The sequence below is a fragment of the Polypterus senegalus genome, chromosome 8 (genome assembly GCF_016835505.1).
Source record: "Polypterus senegalus isolate Bchr_013 chromosome 8, ASM1683550v1, whole genome shotgun sequence".
NCBI classification, from domain to species: Eukaryota; Metazoa; Chordata; class Cladistia; order Polypteriformes; family Polypteridae; genus Polypterus; species Polypterus senegalus.
The window spans coordinates 84,998,300-85,023,299 of NC_053161.1; the positions used below are offsets into that span (position 1 = coordinate 84,998,300).

General features: G+C 37.0%; 1 protein-coding gene across 2 annotated transcripts in view; it reads right to left on the minus strand.

Moving 5' to 3' along the window:
- chchd3a (coiled-coil-helix-coiled-coil-helix domain containing 3a) overlaps positions 1-25,000 on the minus strand; it is a 200,516-nt gene that overhangs the window by 16,883 nt on the left and 158,633 nt on the right. For both annotated transcript variants that reach the window (XM_039761359.1, XM_039761358.1), the window contains one exon: positions 957-1,092. In XM_039761359.1, the coding sequence (XP_039617293.1) occupies positions 957-1,092 (136 nt within the window). The remainder of the gene's footprint in view (positions 1-956; positions 1,093-25,000) is intronic.

Here is a 25,000-nt window from a genome sequence, read left to right on the forward strand (position 1 = left end):
CAGTTAGGTTATTTTTAACAAGTGGGCAATTACTTTTTCACACAGGGCCATGTAGGTTTGGATTTTTTTCTCCCTAAATAATAAAACCATCATTTAAAAACTGCATTTTGTGTTTACTTGTGTTATATTTGACTAATGGTTAAATGTGTTTGATGATAAGAAACATTTTGTGCGACAAACATGCAAAAGAATAAGAAATCAGGAAGGGGGCAAATAGTTTTTCACACCACTGTATATATATATATATATATATATATATATATATATATATATATATAATAGTTAATTATTTAAAAGCATATGGTATTGACCTGATTTTTACTTCAAAAAATGAGAAATAATTACATAACAAAACAATGTCAATTTAAGGTGTTTATTTTGACCATAATTATCAAGAATATATAAGCATGTTGAAAAAAACAAGATTTTTATGTTTCCCACACATTAACTGTTATGAAAAAATGTCATATTTAATTTCTGTCTTAGGCAAACAATAAGCAAGAAAACTGCCCATTTGTGACAAGATCTGTGCTTGAGCTGGACAAACAAAAGTCTTTTTACAGATTGAGGAGTGAGAGGGATGAACACTTCAAGGGATCTGCCAGCAGGATTGCACATGGAGGTGGCATGCATGTCGCTTGACACTCATTTGTCTTTTAGTTGACAAAGTTCAACCCGGACAAAAAGTTCCCCAAGGGAGCTTTTTTTTGAGGTGCCTGGAGTTGTATAGGGTAAATAATACAGTATAATGTTATTTGGAATATATGCATTTCATGTGTATTCCGTGTCTACAAAGATCTGAGTAAGTCTAGAATGAAAGGAAATGTGAGGCAAGAAATGCTGAACACATACCTAAAGCAGAAACTTCTTCCATGTTATAGTAATAATTATATAATAATAAAATTATATATAAATAAATGCTACAAATATTTTGAGGCACTTTCTTCACTTCTTACCTGTTTCACATTGTTAACACATTGCAGGTACTGTTTAGCCAACATGGAGCAGCTAAGAGTTTGTGTGTGGTTCTCCTGGTAACAACGCAGAATGCCAGCTTGGAGATCCGCACAGATGGGATGGGATTCATATCGTCTGAAGAAAAAAAAAAAATACATATATTTTTATATTTCAAATTCAGAAAATAAACATCTAATTGCAGTGGATTCATTAAGTATTTAGTACTCCAAATTGGATGCAACCTGATTGTTTTAAATATCATGGTAATTTGCCTAGAACTTAATTGGAGTCCAACATTGGCAAACTGAATTAGGATATCATTTAAAAAGGCACATACTGTGCATATAAGTTCCAAAAATCAAACCATGATGTACAAGGAACTCTCTGCAGACTTCCTTGGAATAAGGGTATAAAACCATTTCTAAATCTTTGAGCATTATCAAAAGAACAGTGGCCCAATTTATTGAGAAATAGAAGGACTTTGAAAACATTATGAATTTTCCTATAGAAGGCCGTCTAGCCAAACTGAGTAACCGGAAGAGCAAGGCCATTGTCAGTAAAGTGACCAACAATCCAACAGTCACTCTAACAGACGTCAAAAGTCCTCTGCTGAGATGGGACAACCTTCTGAAGGATAACCATCTCAGTAGCACTTCATCAAGCAGGTGTTTATGGTAGAGTGGCTAACTCTGTGTGGAGCTTGCCAAATGGCATTTAAAATGACACAGAGAACATCAGAAAATAACAGTATGGAAAGATGAGACAAATATAGAACTCTTTGGTCAGAACTCTAAGCACTATGTCTGGCAAAGAGCTGGCATATCCCTAGGGATAAGCATGGTGGTAGAAGCAGGGAGTGGGAGACTGGTCAGATTTGAGAGAATGATGAATACAGTCAAATACAGAGAGGTTGTTGAAGAAAACCTGCAGAGTGTAGTACAGTAATCCCTCCTCGATCGCGGAGGTTGCGTTCCAGACCCCCCCCCGCGATAGGTGAAAATCCGCGAAGTAGAAACCATATGTTTCTATGATTATTTTTATATATTTTAAGCCCTTATAAACTCTCCCACACTGTTTATAAATATTCCCCGCAGAGTTATACATCATAATCCCTTTGTATTCTCTTAGATATTAGGTAAGATTCATTGAAATTATGGATATAAACACACTGTTTATATATAGTAAAACCTAAATATTATTTTAAAGATATTGAGTGTCTCCGATATCACATGTTACAGCCATTACGATAGACATGCCACCAGCAATAAATCCATACAATGCAACAAAAATAGTATACAGTAAATGTGTGTGTACAGTGACACTAAACGTATGTACATGTACTAAGTACTGTAAGTAGAAAATTAATTATGGTTACTCACCAACAATGACACGATGACTTGTCCGATAACAATGAGTTTTATTTTACTGCACAACAAAGGAGAGCGTAACAGCCCTTAAAGGAGCCACTTCAGGCGATTGTGTGGCACTGCCGTTGTTCTTCTTCTGGCAGTCTTCAATCCAAATCCCTAAAGCAGATTCCATCCACTACTGCCTTATTACATCCACTTACAACTCGTATTGCACCCTGGTTAAAAGGACACTGCGGCCGTAGATCTTATATTCCTTTCCTACTTTTTAAATAAAAAGAATCATAGCCTTCAACAAATCCAAAACGTTTACCTTTTCGGCAATCGTTAACATCTTCCGTTTGCGCTTGGGCACGGCCCCTGAAGCAGTAGCAGATCGTTTTGGAGCCATAATGAAGGGCTTGACTATGCACAAAGATAAACACAAAAGAGCACAACTCTTTACACAGCGAAACACGTTGATGCTGAATGAGCGAGACGAGACTTCCTGGTTAACACTGCATTCAGCAAGCAGGAACTTAACTGCGTGCTCTGATTGGTTAGCTTCTCAGTCAGGAGAACTTAACTGCGTGCTCTGATTGGTTAGCTTCTCAGTCATCCGCCAGTAGCGTCCCTTGTATGAAATCAACTGGGCAAACCAACTGAGGAAGCATGTACAGGAAGTAAAAAGACACATTGTCCGCAGAACCCGCGAAGCAGCGAAAAATCTGCGTTATATATTTAGTCATGCTTTCATATAAAATCCGCGATAGAGCGAAACCGCGAAAGTCAAAGCGCGATATAGCGAGGGATTACTGTACCCCCAACGGGGTGATGGTTCACCTTTCAGCATGACAATGACCAAAAGGACATTGCTAAGTCAATGCTGGAATGGCTTAGCGATACAAATCTTGACACTCCTTAGGTGACCCAGCTAAAGCTTAAACTCCACAGAATATCATGGCGAAGCCTAAAGATGGCAGTTTACAGACATTTCCCATCCAATCCAAAAGAGCCTGAGAGGATCTGCCATAAAGAATGTAACAAACTGCCCAAAGCAATGTGTGGAAAGCTTGCAGAGACTTTCCCCAAGAAGATTTGAAGCTGTACCTGCTGCCAAAGTGGCTTCTACAAAGTGCTGAGTTAAACGTCTGAATATTTATATGAATGACAGATTTCAACTTTTGATTTTTGAAAACATGTTTTCACTTTGTCATTATATAATTGTATTGATTGTAGACTGATTGGCAAATATTGGAAAACATATCTATTTAAACTTAAGTCTAAAACAAAGTGTGTAGAAAGTGAAGGGAATGAATACTTTCTGAATTCACTTTATGACAACAAGTATTGACAGAAATATGGAAATTCAGGTTAATTTTCAGTATAAACAGTATAAAATGTTTTCAAATGTCACATTATAATATTTTCCATATCAGCTAGTAATTTAGTCAATACAGATCTTTCCTTTAATGTATTATTTATAACATTAGTGTAGTAGAGTAAGTTAAAAAAGCATTAATGATAACCCTTCATTAGATTAAAAAGGAAAAAGAAAACAACCTATACCATCATTTAATATATATGTCTGTAAGGATTTTGTTCTAATTTCAGTATGTGATTGCATTAATTAATTACAAAGATTATCTTTAATAGTATAGTAAAAATACTTATTTTGAAGTACAATATACATTTAAATTTAAAAAATAACATTAATTTTAATATAAAAAAATCACTATAAATGTTTCATGAAAAAAATTTAAAAATACATATCTGAAACCGCACAGATGCATTTCTCTTGTTTCTTAAATTGTATAGTTGTGTCTCACTTTTAAAGGCCTATATCAATCTGAACTTTACATCTTGCAGGTTCTGCAATCATCATTCTTTCAGCTGCAGATTAAATGTATTTAATTGTTCAATAAAACTTTACACACTTACCTAAACTAAACAGCTTAGTGAATCTGAGTAAGGAAAATATTGATCAACTTCCTTGTACTGGCATCTATGGCACTTTTTCATAATTGTGAACTTCCTAATGAGATTATTGTCATGCATTACAGGAATATAAATTACTTTTGACTTGACTGAACAGTTATACATATTCTAGCATATTTTATTCTTGCACATACATAAATGACAGAGACCTCCAAACTGTTTGTGGGTTTGGTTAGATTACAGGTGAAAGTTACATATGCCAAGTTATATGAATTTAATGACATTTTGTGTCTTATCGTAATTACATTTTAAATGAGTACAGCATTCCCCATAATCCGTAAGAGTCAAATGAACTGAAGTGAAAAAGGAGTAGGGTTAGAGCTAGTGATGAACATAAAGCATTGTGTTTGCTTTAACGCAACAGGAAAGTCATGGATTTCCATGCCAGTTATAACCAATAGTTTTGTTCATTATGAAAACAAAACAAACAAAAACATTATTGTTGGTGTTGTTTACCCCTCACAAAATTTGCTAGGTAACCAATAATGCAAGATCATTTGTATTATTTGCAATATATTTAAAGGGCTTTCTGTACCCAGTTGCTATAAGTGGGAGTTCGCACATTGTCTTAGAGCTGTCATTATCATCTAAAGATAACAAGGCTCAAAAATGTGCTCTTTAGGTTGTATGGAGGAAAGCCCCTTTTTCAAATTTCAACAAATCTTTCAATAACTATCTAAACAAAAAAAGTTCTGCAAAATGTTAAACCAATCTTTGACTTTTAAATGTTATCTTCCAAGTCTCTTATGATTAGTTCACTCATACCAAGTTTTACATATGGCCAGTGTTTAATAATTATGTTTTTATTATGCCTATTATAAATCTGTATATTGATACTATCTGTGTGTGTCAGACTTTTTACCTGTATATTTCATTATTTTACATTTTTTATACACTTTTTTAAAATTAATCCGTAAAATTAATTTTGTATAATAACCTTATTTTCTCTTTCATCTGATGGTATATGTGGTTAATGGCATAATTGAGTGACTGAGTGAAATTTAGTCTAAATTTATTCAAGTTTTAATACTTTTAGCATTAGGATAAAATATTATAGTCTACTACTACTTAAATGCTTGCTTATTCATTACAGGTTTGTAATTTCAATATATCTATTTTATAATCAGCTTTCTTTTTTGTAATCTATATCCAATGATATTGTCTAATCCTCTATACCAACAGTAACACAGATGTGTTTGTTGTAAAGTCCTCTGCTGTGTATACACACTCCAAACGCACCAATTTAACACTGGCACGGTTTCAGGAACAATCATTTTTCCAGTACTATTTACACACTTTCTACTTGCTCTTTGTGTAACAGAACTGGTAGCACCATAAAGGCAAAATATACTCTATATTAGGGTTGTCACAATAGGATAATTACATGTCAAATCATCACACTTTGGAACAAACTTTTGAAACATTACCATGTTATGAGTGATAATATTACAAATTGAATAGTGAAAAAACCTGTATTTTAAAATTGGTCAATGTGTTTTACTGAAACTAGCTTAGAATGTCATGAACAACTCCAGAAAATTTGGCCATTTTTCATTTTTGGGATAGCATAAAGTTTATGCAAAATACAGAGCTGGAAAAGAGCTTTAAAACAATATGAGAACTATTTCTGTGCATTTTTATATTTAGTGAGATATATCACCTCAAAGTTACAACCCCTACAATAAGTTCAAACTTTGTTAACTTAGATCTCCCTTAATATTGACTTAAGACACATGCAATATCAGTTCCATGGATTACTCATAAGACCAAATCAACATGCCAAGTTTTGTTAAAATCTGTGATGATGAGGTCCAAAAATGTGATGATTTGACATGGAATTGCCCAATAACAATATCCAGTATTGAAATTCAGTACCATTTTCGATACCTACTATAGTATATGTTATGCAACTCTATAAAAACATTTGCAAATAAATTGCTATTCTGAATGCATCAAAATCTTTAAATTTATTAAAATAAATTTAGCTATTAATTACAAATACTTGAAGTACTGCAATATTTTGTAAAAGGTAAAAGTCATGTAAACAACAAAAAGTAAGTAAATTTAAATCTGCCTACAAGTTTTTTTTTTTTTTTTTTACATTAATGAAAACAAATATGGTTACTGAGATAGTAATGTTACAAATGTCACTAAATGTTAACTGAATAAGTATTGCAATTATTTGTAAAAAATATATATTAAAAGTTTTCACCAAACAAACAAATAAATAGTCAAGTAAAAACAATATTCTGGGCAGGAGTGGTTTTATATTCTACATATATTACATAGCTTATGCAGTAAGATTCAGGAGCCAGACAAGGAAAGTGGCTCTCAATGCTTCATAGGGATTCCCTCTCCTTTTGACATTATATACTAATATACACAGTCTCTGACCTCTAAGGGGGATTGTGTCATGTTAAAGTAATAATGAAGTGGGAGGTTCTTCTTCAAGCACTGCTTGTGGGCAAATAGGAATGTAACTTATGGTGCACGGAAGATAATAAATCTGAAATAAATTTATTACACTATATATTAAAGCAGTGACTTGCATTTTTTAAAGCCAATGTTATTGTCCTTCTGCATGCATTGTACATTACAAGTTTGAAATTCTAATCGACACTCGGCGTTATGTGTTTTTCGCGGCATTACCTAATTACTTTTGAATCAACATCATCATAATACTGAATACCACTTTGTGTGGTGAGTTGCAGCAATCTGTGATGCAACAAAACTAACTCCTGCATCCTAAACTAAAATGGCCACACACCATATTCCCAACCACTCCCCACCTCCCAGTGTAAATGGCTTCTGTGGTATTTGGGTACATTTCTCCAAGGGGAACGGATTGGATTTTAACAGCCCCAAGCCTTAAAGACAAGAAAAAAAAACTCCCCAAAACCAACACTACTGCTATCTGTGTCACTATGAAACTCCAATTGTTTTAATTAACAAGAGGTTGCATAACACAGCGTGCCTCTTTTTTTCTATTACTAGTTAGTTTTCTGTTCATTTAGTGTGGTTTGTGATTACAAATCAACAGTATTGCTTTATATTGATTGTATTGTATCGAGTTTCATATTATAAAACTTTTACAATGTATAGATTTGGAACAAATAAAACAAATAAAAAAATGAATTTTAGGTAGCACTGAGTCAAGTAGTTGTTCACTTATTCCTAGAAAGACTGTGTTTAAGGCCTCACTCACACTTCTGCATTTATCTGCATTTGCAGCACCAAAAAAAAAAAAATCAGTTATTTTCTATGGCCCCCATTTGCATAACTGTGGAGGAGCACAGTGCATTCTGAAAAAAAAACTTAACATGCTGTGAATTTTGCACGTAACGATGCATCACTATGCACATTAATGCATGCATTCTTCCCCACAGGAAACCACAGAATATGCAAAGCCTGCCTCTGCTGCATTTTTTTGCAGATGAATCCAAGTACAAGTTTACTCCAGGTGCCATAGTGGAAATGTCCCCAATATCATCCCTGTCTCTGACACACTGTTTGGATTGCAATCACCATGACTATAAAAACAAACAAAGCGGGCACTGTACTACCAGAAAAATACAACAACATACCTCACTGCTCAAGATGATACCTGCAATTAACATAAATATCTCCAATATTTATATTTTTTCACAAGTGTACTTTATTTAAGCAGAGAAATGTTGTTTAAATATGCAGACTTTCTTATGAAAATGCACAAACCTGGGTGTGTAAAAACATAGAAAACACACTTGCATTAATGCACCTCCCAAGGGTTCTAAATAGGAGGGTTACAATAATGTGAGAGAAAACAAGGGAGAATGCGTTTTAACAATGGTGCTATAAGAGAGGTGCTTAGCAATTCTCAGAAAGATTGTTTCTAAAGCAAACACAGACTTATCTTGGCAAAGTAAAAGAATTTAACACATTTTCAATTAGATCTTGATGGGGAATTTGTTGTTGTTGATCTGCATTCAAATGCATCACTGCTTGTGGTTGTATGCACTTGTGTGTTTTTGACATGTAATTTGTGTGTGGGGTTTTTCTCAGCTTGCCATGGATATAGGTCTTTAGAATTATCCTTTGCAACCTCACAGAGAGAACCTTGCCTTTACAGCTGTTTAAGAGAACAGCTTCAGTGCTTAGGTTACATCTTTAAAGTTAAGGTACTTAATCCCAACTTTGAATGATTATGGCTAGCATAAAACCAGAACTTGGAAGAGTGGTTCTTGTGAGACCAGATGGTGTCCATCCAAACAAGAGAGATGTCCACTTAGGTTTAACAGAAAGGAGTAGCTTTCAAAGTCTGGAACATCAGAGCTTGTTACTTTGACACTTTTACTGTAGATGCTTGAAAGTTTCCATCAGAGAAAGTAAGATATCAGTAGTTGCAAAGTGCAAAACAGATATTCTTTCAAGTGTTTCTTGGATTGGCAAAGTCTACAGATATATAACCTTGTAACTGACATCACTGTATTCACATGAAATTCTGTAAGCTACAGTTGCATAAGTTTAGCCTCCAGAAAGATATTGGTTCAGCTCAGCAGTTCATGTCATTTTACGGTATTTTGTGCACAATGTAAGGCTTGGAGGCAGGGCAGCTGGCTTTCTTCAAAAAACTGTCCCAGCAACTGTATCCTTCATAAACAGAAATGGCCATGAATACCACTGAAATATCCACAAAAAGAGCATTGTTCCATTTTGACCAAAATTACATATTCAACTATAATGTACAGTTAAAAATAAACTGCACTTTGTATACTGTGCACCAAAACATACTATACTTACAGCAACAGGTTATGGCATATAGACGTAAGGAGACTTGGCAATCAGTATATAGCAGATATATAATTTAGAAAACCACTGTATGAACCATTAAACCATGGAGATGGTGCACTGCTTTAATGTTAACAGCAATGGGAAGAAATGTAATCAGGTTTCAAATAGGCTGCATCTGGCACATCATGAGTCTGCTAACTTCACATACTTGACGTTCCCATGATCTCACACCTGGAAACACTCATCTCATTTGTGCATATGAGTAGAATAGAAAACACAGGCTGCAAGACTTTTTGTCAGATGGTATGGGAGTATGAAAATACAGAGACTGTATGAGTATCTTTTTTCCCATCCATAATGTGCTACATGTTTGAAGATGCAGAAAAAATCCTTGGAGTCTAAAGCCATGACACAACTAACAAAGCTAAACAATTTCATAAAGTTTCTTGGTTATTCTAATTTTTAAACTATTAGTTTCCAAAATCTTAAAGTGATGAGGTAACACTGTATTAATTACATGCTTACATGTTTATGACCTTGAACATATATCGGCTTTGTGCACTTCCATAAATCAGCTCTTTAAGTAAGTAGTATAATAGCAGCAACAACTGAGTATTGACCTGTTTATGAAAGGCTCAAATACTTTTAAAACCATTAGACAGAAAAAGAGATACAGTAGGCTGCAGTGGTAATCAACACAAAAAGCATACAGTAACAGTTTAGAAAAATCAATGGCAATGTGCAATGCATACTGTCATTGTATAAACATTTAATATAGTAATTTGATTCACAAATTTACTAGTTACGGCATTAAAACATTAGGAACAAAAATAGCAGTTCTTTTCAGAGTGTACATAAATTTACTAAATTAGGTCAATGTGTTCAAATACCCATCATGAATTCCAAATACTGATTGTACAATATTTGATCCCTTTGCAAACCACATACTTACAGGTGCATCTCATTAAATTAGAATGTCATTGAAAAGTTAATTTCAGTAATGCAATTCAAAAAGTGAAACTCATATATTAGACCAATAAAAAAAAATTATTACAGAAATGTTGGCCTACTGAAAAGTATGTCCATGTATGCACTCAATACTTGGTCGGGGCTCCTTTTGCATGAATTACTGCATCAATGCGGTGTGACATGGAGGCGATCAGCCTGTGGCACTGCTGAGGTGTAATGGAAGCACAGGATGCTTTGATAGTGGCCTTCAGCTTGTCTGCATTGTTGGGTCTTGTGTCTCTCATCTTCTTCTTGACAATACCCCATAGGATTAGGTCAGGCGAGTTTGCTGGCCAATCAAGCACAGTCATACCATGGTCATTAAACCAGGTATTGGTACTTTAGGCAGTGTGGGCAGGTGCCAAGTCCTGCTATAAAATGAAATCAGCATCTTCATCAAGCTTGTCAGCAGAGGGAAGCATGAAGTGCTCTAAAATTTCCTGGTTGACAGCTGTGCTGACTTTGGACTTGATAAAACACAGTGGACCAACAATAGCAGATGACATGGCTCCCCAAATCATCACGGACTGTGGAAACTTCACACTGGACCACAAGCAACTTGGATTCTGTGCCTCTCCGCTCTTCCTTCAGACTCTGGGACCTTGATTTCCAAATGAAATGCAAAATTTACGTCTATTTGAGGACAAGTCCGTTTTCTCCTTAGCTCAGGTAAGACACTTCTGACATTGTCTCTGGTTCAGGAGTGGCTTGACACAAGGAATGTGACAGCCCATGTTCCGGATACATCTGTGTGTGTTGGCTCTTGAAGCACTGATTCACTGATGAGCAGTCCACTCCTTGTGAATCTCCCCCAAATTCTTGAATGGGCTGTGCTTCATAATCTTCTCAAGGCTGCGGTTATCCCTGTTGCTTGTGCACCTTGTTCTGCCACATTTTTACCTTTCACTCAAATTTCCATTAATATGCTTAGATATAGCACTCTGTGAACAGCCAGCTTCTTTAGCAATGACCTTTTGTGACTTACTCTCTTTGTGGACGTGTCAATGACTGTCTTCTGGACAAATGTCAAGTCAGCAGTCTTCCCCATGATTGTGTGGCGTACTGAACCAGAATGAGAGGCCATTTAAAGGCTCAGGACACCTTTGCAGGTGTTTTGGGTTAATTAGCTGAGTACAGTGTGACACCATGAGTCTGCAATATTGAACTTTCACAATACAGTAGAGTCTTGCTTATCCGACATAAATTGGCCGGCAGAACGTCGCATAAGCGAAAATTTTGGATAATGGGAGGTGTTAAGAAAAAGCCTATTAAACGTCAAACTATGTTATAATTTTACACATTACGAACCTAATAATCATGTTTTACAACAAAACAGAATACATTAACTGAAAAAATTAACTTACAGAATTGTCTGACATTAAATACAGTATGTACCGTACTTAAAAAGTCAGTCTTGTGAAGATTTAAAGACATTTTTCATTGTAGTCTGCTTTCCTGATGAGTGCCGTTTCTTTGCTGCCAAGTCTTGCCATCTTTGCAGCATCATTATGACGATTCCTGTAGCTTCTTCTTCTTGCTCAATGTAATTAATTGCAGTTTCTAGAGCCTTAACTCCGTCACTCATATAGTCAACATCCGTATGAGCGTATACTGTTTACTGCAGCATTGTGACTGCGTGTGTGTGTGTGTTTGTGCTGGGACGTGCAAGTCCCCGTCTTGCACCCGAAAACATGAAGCTGAGTCTCAGTACTTTAGCAAAACCAGCTTTATTCAGCTTGAAACAGCAACAGCGTGGTTATTTATTGTAGCTGGATCTACCGCTCTCCTATAAACAGACACAGGCAGGGTCGGGGGAAAGTAATACTGTGCCCTGCGCATTTATAATGTTCCTTGTATCACCCATCGATGGCAGGCACTTATAGCATGTCAGCGATCTTTTCGGATTCGCTTTTAAGGTGAACTGCTACAGTGCTGGGAGACTGCAATTGCTTTGGGACGCTCTTCCGCGTGTCATCCCGTTGAGCGGAATCCCACAAGAGTTGAGAAACTCACTCACACCAGCCATGATTCTTTTCAAAGGTAAAGTGTAGGTTAATTTGCTTTATGTATTTTTACTTTATATTTTGGATTTATCATTTTTATATGGAGAGTTTTGGGTTGTGGAACGAATCATCTGAGTTTCCATTATTTCTTATGGTGAAATTCACATTGATATACTGTACGAGTGCTTTGGACTGCGAGCACGTCTCAGGAACGAATTATGCTTGCAAACCGAGGTTCCACTGTAATTAGCTGCGGTAGAGTCGGGAGCAACAAAAAATAGACTATGCTCACGCTCGCAACTTGCAGTTCTTGCTGCTGATTAATGCGTTTTTTGTTTTGCAGTTGGAGTTCAGATAAGCGAGACTCTACTGCATTCTAATTTTCTGAGATACTGAATTTTGGGTTTTCATTAGCTATAAGCCATAATCAGCAAAATGAAAAGAAATAAACGCTTGAAATATATCACTTTGTGTGTAATGAATCTATAAGTTTCACTTTCTGAATTAAATTACTGAAATAAATTTATTTTTGATGACATTCTAATTTATTGAGATGCACCTGTATATACAGAGGTTTGCTTTCTTTTTCTTAACCTGCACTGAGAACTCTCTAGGAAAAAGAAATCCCAACATAAAAACATTGAATAAAGCATTCATTAATCTATACATTTTCTGAATTTAATTTTCATTATAGGGTTGAGGAAAGTTGAAAGCTAGCACAATATTCAGTTATCTACTGTATATTACATAAGCAGACAGACAGATGGATAGATACTTTCCCGAGGGGAAATTCACATAATCCAGAAGCAGTATACTGATACAAAAAATAAATAAATAAATTTAAGAGTAATAAAAATGCATGTTAAAACAGACCATAACTTTGAATAATGTTAGCATTTACTCCCCCGAGTGGAATCGAAGAGTCGCATAGTGTGGGGAGGAACGATCTCCTCAGTCTGTCAGTGGAGCAGGACAGTGACAAAAGTCTGTCGCTGAAGCTATTCCTCTGCCTGGAGATGACACTGTTAAGTGGATGCAGTGGATTTTCCATGATTGACAGGAGTTTGCTTAGTGCCCGTCGCTCTGCTACAGATGTTAAACTGTCCAGCTTTATTCCTACAATAGAGCCTGCCTTCTTGACAAGTTTGTCCAGGTGTGATACGTCCTTATTTATGCTGCCTCCCCAGCACACCACAGCGTAGAAGAGGGCGCTTGCCACAACCGTCTGGTAGAACATCTGCAGCATCTTATTGCAGATGTTGAAGGATGCCAGCCTTCTAAGAAAGTATAGTTGGCTCTGACCTTTCTTACACAGAGCATCAGTATTGGCAGTCCAGTCCAATTTGTCATCCAGCTGCACTACCAAGTATTTATAGGTCTGTACCCTCTGCACACAGTCTCATCTGATAATCACGGGGTCCATGAGGGGCCTAAGCCTCCTAAAATCAACCACCAGTTCCTTGGTCTTGCTGGTGTTCAGGTGTAAGTGGTTTGAGTCACACCATTTAACAAAGTCTTTGATTAGCTTCCTGTACTCCTCCTCCTGCCCACTCCTGATGCAGCCCACAATATCAGTGTCATCAGCGAACTTTTGCACATGGCAGGACTCCGAATCATAAGTCTGATATATATAGGCTGAACAGGACCGGAGAAAGTACAGTCCCTTGCGGCGCTTCTGTGTTGCTGACTACAATGTCAGACCTGCAGTTCCAGAGACACACATACTGAGGTCTGTCTGTAAGATAGTCCACGATCCATGCCACCAGGTGTGAGCCTACTCCCATCTCGGTCAGCTTGCCCCTAAGGAGCAGAGGTTGGATGGTGTTGAGGGCGCTAGAAAAGTCCAAAAACATAATTCTTACAGTACCACTGTCTCTGTCCATGTGGGAGAATTGATTTGGTTATGGATATACTATAAATAGCTGAAGGGTACCCAAACAGGATTACCCATAATGTAGTAAGTCAGCTCATTGTGGGTCTTATTTAAAAATATACATCCACAGATACTGATACCAGACCGATTTAGAGATGTTTACCAAACAAACATTTTGCTAAAGAAAACGGGAGCATGCTCTGAAAACTCAGCCAAATATAGTGACAACCAACACATTACTCACAGTGCGCCTCCTGGTGGAAAACTGATTTAGGGTTAAAGTAGTTGAGAGATGAGGTTGCACTGCTTTAAACTACCTTACCACGCAGGAATTTATTTGTTGCAATTCCTTTCATTGCAGGAGTAGATTCATTTATATTTTAAAATGTTCAAGAGGAATATTGTACTAAAATTAACTAATATAAGATTTTTTTCTAGCAAGAGCATATCGATAACAAAGAAATCTTAATTTGGTTTGCAGAGTCCGAGTCATCCTGTAACCTGATGTTGTTCAGTTTGGGTTACATTGCTTGACAAGATCAAAACATAACTCTGTCAGTTTTTCATATATTTCAACTACAGACATTCTTTTAATACAATAAAGATTCAAAGTATCCACTAAAACCACACAATTGCCTTGAAGGTACAGAAGTCAGCACTTATTTACATGTTTCATGCAGACATTTTCTCACCTATTTTGAGTTTTAAACCTCTTGGGAGGAAAATCAAAGTTCAAGTCGCATATACCAGAGAAAGCCACTATACTATACTCTCTATACTATACTCTTACTATTAAGCTATAGTAGAGGTACAGTGCAGAGAACAGAATACAGAAAGGTAAGTTAGAAAACACAAAAAATTATTTTAGGGGGTTTTCAAGATGTGAAAGATGAATACTATTAAACACAAGGATGGAGTATTCTGAGCTCTAAAGTTTGCAACATAAACCATGTTCCTGCTGTCATACTTTAGCCATAAATACAGCTGCAAACACCTGTGTACAGATCTCTAGGCAGCATCACTGCACAGATTAGACATATGCAAAATCACAAATACGTAAATTAACAAAGAACAAAAATGAGCAAGCACATTCTTATGCTGGTTAATTATGGTCAGAAGGTAATAGGGTAGAGTAAAACATAAATTAAACTCAAAACTCTCTGCATGTTAGCATCAATTCAGTAAAAGAGATAATGAAAACTATTGAAAGACATAATTATACATTTAAATCTGAGATATTACAAAAGAATAGGCAAACAGAAGAATCGACAGACAAGCTGGTGAGCAAAATACTGTATTATGCTTTTCAAAAATAATGTCTGCATGTCCTACTTGTCAGGTATTAAAATTTTGAATACTCAATATTAGTGACACTATAAATGGATCTGCTGAAATGGACGCTAGATTAATGCTCTGTTAAGAGCTAATCTAGTACAATTTTCTTAAACCAACTAGAATTCAGACTATGACACTTTATAATGCTAATCGTCTTGTTAAACTGAAAACAATGCCACACCGCACGGAGGTTTTGGATATCAGTACAAATTAATTCAATATTTTAAATATTTTTTATTTTGCTGGTATATGATGTACTAATAACTTCTGAAGACTGAGCACAAAATGTATATCCTTAGTAACAATGTATTGTGAGACAAACTAGGTGTGTGAGTGTGTGTGTCATAAAATACAATCAAGAAATCTTGAAGATAAAAACACAAAAATAAAAAACATTAGGACAAATAAAGTAATGCAATATAATTGCAAACCTTGATAATGTTTAAATGAAAAGCCATTAAGTAAATCTTAGTATAATATATCATATGAAGTGTCATATTTCAAGAAGCTTAGTAATTGTATATGGTTCAACTGTGTCACTTGTATAATTATATACAATTAAGCATTCATGTTAATTAAAACTGATTATGACCTTACTTATCTGTTCCTTTTTCACCAAACAAACCTTTTCAGGATGTGGTCAAAGAGATTTATTTTAATATTCTCTAGTGCAAAATGTTTCACTCAAAAAGAAGTAACCTTTAAAAAGGTTTTATGGGTTTATTTTGCACTATTGTAGTACAGGTAGTTAATAGAAGCAGTTTAGAAAAATCCAATAAAATGTCAGGTTATACTGTATATTCAGAAATTGTAACAGTATATCAAGAGATGTTCTGAGGCTCTGTAGTGTGGTATCTTAACTGCATGTTATTCTGAGCAATTCTGATCATCATACAACAAAAAATATGTAGTAGCTGTAGATCATATGCAGAATACAACAAGATTTAGCATCCTAACAATATGTCCTACACTTACAAAGCAATGAAATTAAAAATCTTTATTCCTAAGCAGAGAAAGCAGCATAGGCATACACAGGTCTTCAAAATTTCCAAAGACAGTGATAAAACTGATCAATCAGGATTTTTTCAGGTAATCAGGGAATGACAAACTTGAGTGCAAAGTTCATTAATCATTGTAATCAGAAAGCATGTCTTCACACAACTGAAGCTTGATGGACTGAAAGGTATCTTTATATTTGTCAAAAACTTATTTTCTTTGTAGGAGCAACATTCTAGAAATCCTACATATGCTTGTACTGAGAAGATGAAACATTATGAGGCTGCTAATATCAGACCTTAAATGTAGTGAAACTTAAAGAAACTGAGATATTTGATCGCTTTGTAATAAGAAACTAAATAAAAACCAAATGACTCAGGTGCTTCCGGGAGTGGCAGCCTTTCCAGCAGCTCCGTGTATGACTTTATCTTTCTATCTTTTTCTCTATTTTTCTCTATTTCACTGATCACTCCTATCACTTTCTTTTATGTGGACTCGTTCCCTGGACACTTTTTACTACTTGGACATGGATTTTTACACACCGAGACTTGTCTATTCAAGTAGTCAACTTCAAGCGCTGAGAACAAATGCCCGCGCCGGTGTGGTTCCCTATTCACTTGACGGAGTAAGAAGACGTTATCGTGTCAGCAGAGCCGGAGCTAAGCTAAAAGCGAGGCGGCTTGCGAGAAAGTAGCATTTCAAACCTTCTGTGCCTTCTGTGATCCTGGGAAATGTGAACTCACTACCAAATAAGATCGACGAACTGGCTTCGCTGGTGAAAAAGGTCAGAACCTACAGAGAATGCAGTTTGTTGTGTTTTTGTGAAACGTGGCTAACAACTAACATCCCAGATGCTAACGTGGGACTACCCGGGTTTAGCACAGATAGAGCGGACAGAGACACAAATACCTGTAGAAAGCGGAAAGGAGGAGGACTCGCTCTCTATGTAAATACAAGGTGGTACAACTCTGGATATGTAAACGTCAAAAATCTCCACTTGCTGCAGGGACATCGAACTGTTGGCCATAAGTCTGCGTCCCTATCACTTGCCCAGAGAGTTTGGACACGTCATGGTTGTTATTTTTTACATTCCACCTCGGGCGGACGTGGAGATAGCGGGTGACATAATCCATTCCACTGTTGCTAAATTACAAACACAGCACCCTGAGGCGCTTGTGCTAATCGCTGGAGACTTTAACCATATGACGCTGGACAAAAAATGACCTGCCTTCTCCCAGTATGTGGATTGTAACACCTGAGGAAATAGGACTATTGACCTACTGTATGCAAACGTTAAAGACACATACAGCGCCACCCCGCTGCCTGTGCTTGGGAAAGCAGATCATAACCTGGCTCTGCTTCAGCCTCACTACAAACCAAGAGTGAGGGAGCTACCTACAACCACGCGCTTATTCAGGAAGTGGTCCCCTGAGGCAGAGCAGGTTCTGAGAGACTGCTTTGGAACTATGGACTGGGATATCCTGCAGGGGTCACATAGTGAGAACAATGAGGAGGTTGTTGACTGCATTACTGACTACATCAACTTCTGTATGGAAATTGTAGTTCCAGTAAGAACAGTACGCTGCTATGCTAACAACAAGCCATGGATTACAAGTGACATCAACGGCCTTTATGAACCAGAAGAAAAGGTGCTTTTAAATGCGGTGATCAGTATGAGCTCAAGCGCGTGCAGAAGGAACTCCGAGTCCAGCTCAGGGAGGTGAAGGAGCAGTACAGGAGAAAGCTAGAGCAGAAGTTGCAGAATAACAGCATGAAGGAAGTGGGATGGGATGAAGATCATTACTAGCTGCAGCTCAAAGCGGGGTGCCACCATCAAGAGAGATGTGGAGAGAGCAAACCAAATGAACAACTTCTTTAACAGGTTTGACCACCCTAACCCACTCTCATATTGGAGTTCTGCACCCTACACCCATCCTTCTGCTGATACCAGCATAGGAGAGACATCCCCACCCACAATTACAGCAACCCAGGTGAGCAGAGAGTTGAGGAGACTTCAAGCCAGCAAAGCAGTGGGTCCAGATGGAGTATCGCCACGACTGCTGAAGGCCTGTGCGCTGGAGCTGGGGAGTCCTCTACAGTGCATCTTCAACCTGAGCCTGGAACAGGGGAGAGTCCCGAGGCTTTGGAAAACATCGTGCATCAACCCAGTCCCAAAGGTATCACATCCTAGTGAGCTGAATGACTTCCGGCCTGTCGCCCTGACGTCACATGTGATGAAGACCATGGAGCTGCTGCTTCACCATCTGAGGCCACAGGTCTGCCACGCCCTTGACCCTCTACAATTCGCATACCAGGAGAAGGTGGGAGCGGACAATGCCATCATCTATATGCTACACCGATCCCTCTCCCACTTGGACAGAGGCAGTGGTGTTGTAAGAATTATGTTTCTGGACTTCTCTAGCGCCTTCAACACCATTCAACCTCTGCTCCTTAGGGACAAGCTGACAGAGATGGGAGTAGATTCATACCTGGTGGCATGGATCATGGACTATCTTACAGACACACCTCAGTATGTGTGTCTCTGGAACTGCAGGTCTGACATTGTAGTCAGCAACACAGGAGCGCCGCAGGGGACTGTATTTTCTCCGGTTCTGTTCAGCCTATATACATCGGACTTCCAATACAACTCGGAGTCCTGCCATGTGCAAAAGTTCGCTGACGACACTGCTATCGTGGGCTACATCAGGAGTGGGCAGGAGGAGGAGTATAGGAACCTAATCAAGGACTTTGTTAAATGGTGCGACTCAAACCACTTACACATGAACACCAGCAAAACCAAAGAGCTGGTGGTGGATTTTAGAAAACCCAGGCCCCTCCTGCACCCCGTGATCATCAGAAGTGACTGTGTGCAGAGAGTGCAGACCTATAAATACCTGGGAGTTTAGCTGGTTGATAAATTGGACAGAACTGCCAATACTGATGCACTGTGCAAGAGAGGACAGAACCAACTATACTTCCTTAGAAGACTGGCGTCCTTCAACATTTGCAATAAGATGTTGCAGATGTTCTATCAGAAGGTTGTGGCAAGTGCCCTCTTCTACGTGGTGGTGTGCTGGGGAGGCAGCATAAAGAAGAAGGACGCCTCACGCCTGGACAAACTGGTGAGAAAGGCAGGCTCTATTGTAGACATGGAGCTGGACAGTTTGACATCTGTGGCAGAGCGACGGGCGCTGAGCAAGCTCCTGTCAATCATGGAGAATCCACTGCATCCACTGAACAGTATCATCTCCAGACAGAGGAGCAGCTTCAGCGACAGACTGCTGTCACTGTCCTGCTCCACTGACAGACTGAGGAGATTGTTCCTCCCTCACACTATGCGACTCTTCAATTCCACCCACAGGGGGGTAAACGTTAACATTATACAAAGTTATTATCTGTTTTACTTGCATTTTTATCACTCTATAATTAAATATTGTTATTTATCAGTATGCTGCTGCTGGAGTATGTTAATTTATTAATCCCAAGGGGAAATTATCTATCTATCTATCTATCTATCTAAAACAGATGGCAGTTTCTGAAATTGATGTATACATGACAGCAGAAAGTACAAAATTATAACACATTGCAAGTTTTTCCATATTTTTGCTTTTTTACAGTATTTACTGTTTTCCACTTCGCTCTGTTCTTAGTATTGCAATATAGGACTGTTCATTGATTTTTGCCGTTTCTATCACTATGAATAGGCAGTGTTCTGCAAAGCATTTAACAGTGTTTAAATGATAGTAGCATATTTTTGGGGTAATGATGTGGCACATTACACTACATATATTGTCTGGATGTAACATCGTATGGTACAATGTTCACTGCAGTAGTCCAGTACTGCAGGGACATAAATCACAATGTAACAAATGTGAAATGCTGAAAGTATTAAATTTGTATGAAATCTGGAAAGTCCTGAATGCTGGGATCTTGGATGTTTCTATAAATGCACTATAAAGCAGGCCTACAAAGAAGGTAACAGTATAATCTTGAATCACTTTTAACTGGGGTATTATATTGTATAGTTAGACCCTTGATTTTTAAATTTCATGGTGAATACACAAGACACCAACATTAAACTGCTTAAGATTTTTCCCTGGACTAAAGAATGAAAGGTAACTTTCTTGAACTGTGCCCTGGGTCACATACTTTTGAAAAAAAAATATCTTGGCACTAACTACAGTACATTTTTAATAATCTTTCTCCATTTTAGTGTAGTTATTCTACTTAGCCAGCCTCCAAAACATATATAGCACAGGAAAGTTTAAGTTCAACAGAAACATTCAAGCTGCAGTAATATCTTTGATGATCCAGTTTTTATTTTTCAGACTTATAAGCAAATATATTCTCTTTTTTGAACTTTATATTACAATAACTATTAATGTTGAAATGTGTGCAATGGAATGCACTGTTACCTGATACTTCTGGCTGATGCTATTCCTTTATCTTTCTCTACTGAAGTCCTAGTGTGTCATCTACAGTATATAGCATATTTATTTTGTGCAACAAGGATAATCTTTTGGTTCAACATTTTCAAGTGAAACACCTCAATGCAGAACTTCAGATGGATTTGATTAACATCTGATGTGCTTTCTTAAGGTACAAACTTCTCACACCAGCTAATACATTTTAAGTTTACACATACATGTAAGATAACTCCATACTGGTAATACCAAATACAATTCACGAAGAAAACAAATACTAATAAAGGCTCTATGATGGTTATGAGAACATTATTTAAAGTACAGTATAAGCATTTTTTGGAAGTCATCACTTGTGCCAAGGCTTTCTGCCAAATGCCTCCTTCTAGGGCTCTCTCTCTCTGAGCTGCTAGGGGTAGATATCTCAGTACCACTAGCTTAATTGTTTCAAGGAGAACAGGCTGCCCTCTCTCTAACTGCAAAGATACTTATTGACAATAGCTGTACCAAAAATATGAAAGCTATCTTATGTTGAACAATTAATTTCTAATTTTGTCCAAAATTGTCCAAAAAATAATACATCAAAAGAAAAAAAAAAAAAGTATTATTGTTTTTTTTTTTAAACTAGAGGGCTCCGCCTCCTGCTCACTTCGTTCACCCACCCCCAGGTTGTTTTACCAGATATACAATTTAAAGAGACTGTTATTTTCATGGGAATTATTACATATGCATTATTTTCACTTTTACTTTAACACTTTTGTAAAAACAACACTTGTCCTTTATTTCCGGCCCCCGGCGTGATTAAATCTTTCTTGCAGGATGTATGACGCTGCTCATGTTGTGAAGAGGGGGTGGCTGAACACACGCTAAGGAGAAGCGGTCGGATCATCTACTGGCTTCCTGCTGCTGGCAAGCTGTGTGTTCTGCATAACGCTGTTCATTGCTTTAAGAGCTGGGAGCACATGATGTCTGTCTGCCAAAAGCATTTCAACAATTGCTTGGTTAGATGTCCGTGAACTTGTTTTAAATGTTGTCTCACGGGACGTCAAATTGTCTTCCGAGAAGATCACGTCTCGTCTCCCTAGTCTCCCTCCCAGGATTTTTTTTTATAATAGAGAGAAAAGTTGTTTTGATAGCAAGATTATAATTCCTCTCCAGGATATGTCACAGAAGTACAGTTTATTATTACCCGGTAGTATTATCCAGCAGAAAAGTCTGTATTTTCCCAAAAGGGAAAGAAAATATTGCCAATTAACAAAATTACAAACAAAAAAGTGACTCTTATTTAAGTCATAAATTTCCAAATCAAATATAGTAAGCATTAAAAGTATGATTCTATGGAAAAAACATAGCAATAAATAATGAATACATACTTGAAAATTGTTTAGGTATTGTCTCAGCCTTAAAATCTTGAGGGTCATCTCCAATTCTGGTAGCAGATGTCTGGACAGCATGATTTCTATTGTAATAATGACCCATTGTAGCATATATTAGAGGGTATAACTGGGCTGAATGCAAAAAAAGGCAGCAACCAGTGTTGTGGGACTAAGGATCTGCAGCAGCTTTTCAAAATCTCCACAGAATAAGGTACATTTTAAATTCCTGATCATAAACAAGTAAACATTCTTTACTCTGATTATAAACTTTTTTTAAAAATATGTAGTACCAAAGTGGTTGCCAATGAAAACTGGTGTACAAGTCTATGTTTTTATTTTCCTTCTTACAGTATTTTGCTCCAAAAATGGGTAATGAATCTGATAAAAGAAAGCTTTGTGACAATGTAATGTAACTTATATAAATAAGACTAGCTGAAATACCCAGTGTTGCCCAGGAGGAAAGTATTTTTTTTAATTGTTTGAGAAAATTATAATTAAAAAAAAATTAAAATTAACAAACAATGAAGACTCACAAATGTGCTTGTCATGCGGTCTTGTATGCATGTTATCATCCAGTTGACACACAGAACTGGCCGACTCTATTTCATTTCAAAAGCAACAAGGGTGCGGTGGTGCTCAAACATAAAGAATGCTGGCAGTCACCATCAATTTGCCCTCAGGTGGTCATTCTGAGTGTTAACTGGATGATAACATGCATACAAGACTGTAAGATCACCCTCCACCCTACCCAGAAGGGTTTGGGTTAGGACCGATAGACCAATAAGAAACGTGTACCAAGTTTCATGAAAATCGCTCCAGCCATTCGGAAGTGATGCTGGAACATACATACATACATACATACATACATACATACATACATACATACATACATACATACATAGACTTTTATATATACAGGTAAAATTCCATTACAACGAACTCCCAGGACCTAAAAAATATTATTTTGTAACGAATGAGATTCTGTATTTGTTACTATAGTGCTTTGTTTAACTTGCGTCCAGGCATTTGCGATCATTTCAATAACTTCTTTCGTGTTAATTTTAATCTCCTCCTGCCAACAAGTTATGCTGACGAGAATTTTTCTCAGCATTTCCTTGCTATAATACACTTTCAGTGTGCGAATGATGCCAAAATCCAATGGCTGGAGCACTGCTGTGCAATTGGGTGGGAGGAATTCAATGCGAACATTATCTAAATGTAGAAGCATGTTGTGGGCAGCACAGTTATCAATCAGGAGCCAAATCATCCTTTAATTCTTCATTGTGAGGTTTCTGACCTCTTTTGAACCACATAAAAACCGCTTGTTCGATGTCTTCAAGTGCAGCAGTTCACATATGTTTGCAACCCGAGATTTTTCTTCTTTTTTGCTCTGTCTTTCAAGAAAGTGGACAGTGTCGATGGCAAAATTCCGAATTCGCTGATGTCTTTTTTCTTTTTGCCACAATCGGGAGGTTTTTTTTTTTAAATATGAACTGTTATTGTTTTTTCGTATCTGCCGTTTCTATAGCAGGGTGACAATGAGTTAAATTCCAATGGATGTGAAAGGTATCACTGAAAACCACATAAAACAAAAAAGGCAAAAGAAAAAAAAAACGGTATGAGGAAAGTTCAAAGAAAGAAAAAAAAATTACAATGTTTCTGTTTGGGGGATCGTTGTGCACAACTGAGCTGCGGCCACAGAACTAACTGCGCTGTAGATGATTCATTCAGGCATTTCAAGGTCTTTTGGGCACTTCGATGCAATGAAAGTATCTGCTGAATGTACTTCATAGTAACAAGATTTCTATAGACTCATGTCATATGGGGAAACTGTCGGGACCATAAAATATATTTCTTTATAATGAAAATTCCGTTGTAAAGATATTCGTTGTAACGGAATTTTACCTGTATATATATAGATTAGGAATAAACTCAAAGCTTAAATCAAAGCCACCCTGGTACACAAATTATTAGCAGCTACATAATAGGTTACATAAAATATTCCAAAAGACTTGCTCCCTTGACTGAATAATAATTACTTACAAAATAAGAAATGTACAGTGTACCGTTTAATACAGAAACAATAACAAAAAATAAACAACAGTAGCTTGTTTATGCAACAAATTAGTGAAAGATTTAGTAAACTGATCTTTACAAGAGATGTTAGATGAAAATGATAAGTTCAGAAAAAATGATTAATGGAAGTATTTGTAGATTTTTGTATTTATCTCTTGGTAGGAGATAAAATTAGAATTAGGAGGTAAAAATATCTACTTTATGGCACTGTGATTTGCACAGCTGCCTAAGAAAAACAGTTTACAAGTGGTCAGTGTTCTTGTGGAGTTTACATATCCTCTCTTTGTCTGCATGGACGTCTTTAACATATTCTTATTTTTCTATCACATACCAAAAGCTTTTTGAATGGCACTGTGACGGAGCAATTTACACAGTTATCTTAGAACTGCCTGTCACTGTGTTTGTGGAAATTACATATCCTGTCTATATCTGCATGGACTCTAATTTAAAGTCACCAATTATCCTAACAGACACACCTTTTGGTATGTGGGAGTAAACTAGTGTCAATAAGTGTTAGTTTATGCCAAATTACACCACCAAAAGATCTGGCATGTTGTTCAAAGCTGGTTCCCACATTGCACATGATATTAAGAAATTTTAGCCAAGAACAGACCAACAAAGCTTGCCAGTCCTATCCATTTAATTCCTCCAAAATAACATCAAGTCTAGTTTTGAAGATCCCTAAAGTTCTACTGTTTACCACACTACTTGCTAACCTATTTCATGTGTCAATGACACTCTGTGTGAACAAAAACTTCCTAATGTTTGTGTGAAATTTACCATAAACAGGCTTCCAAAGAATTCCAAGAATTTTTGAAATTGTTGCAGATTTATTACAAAA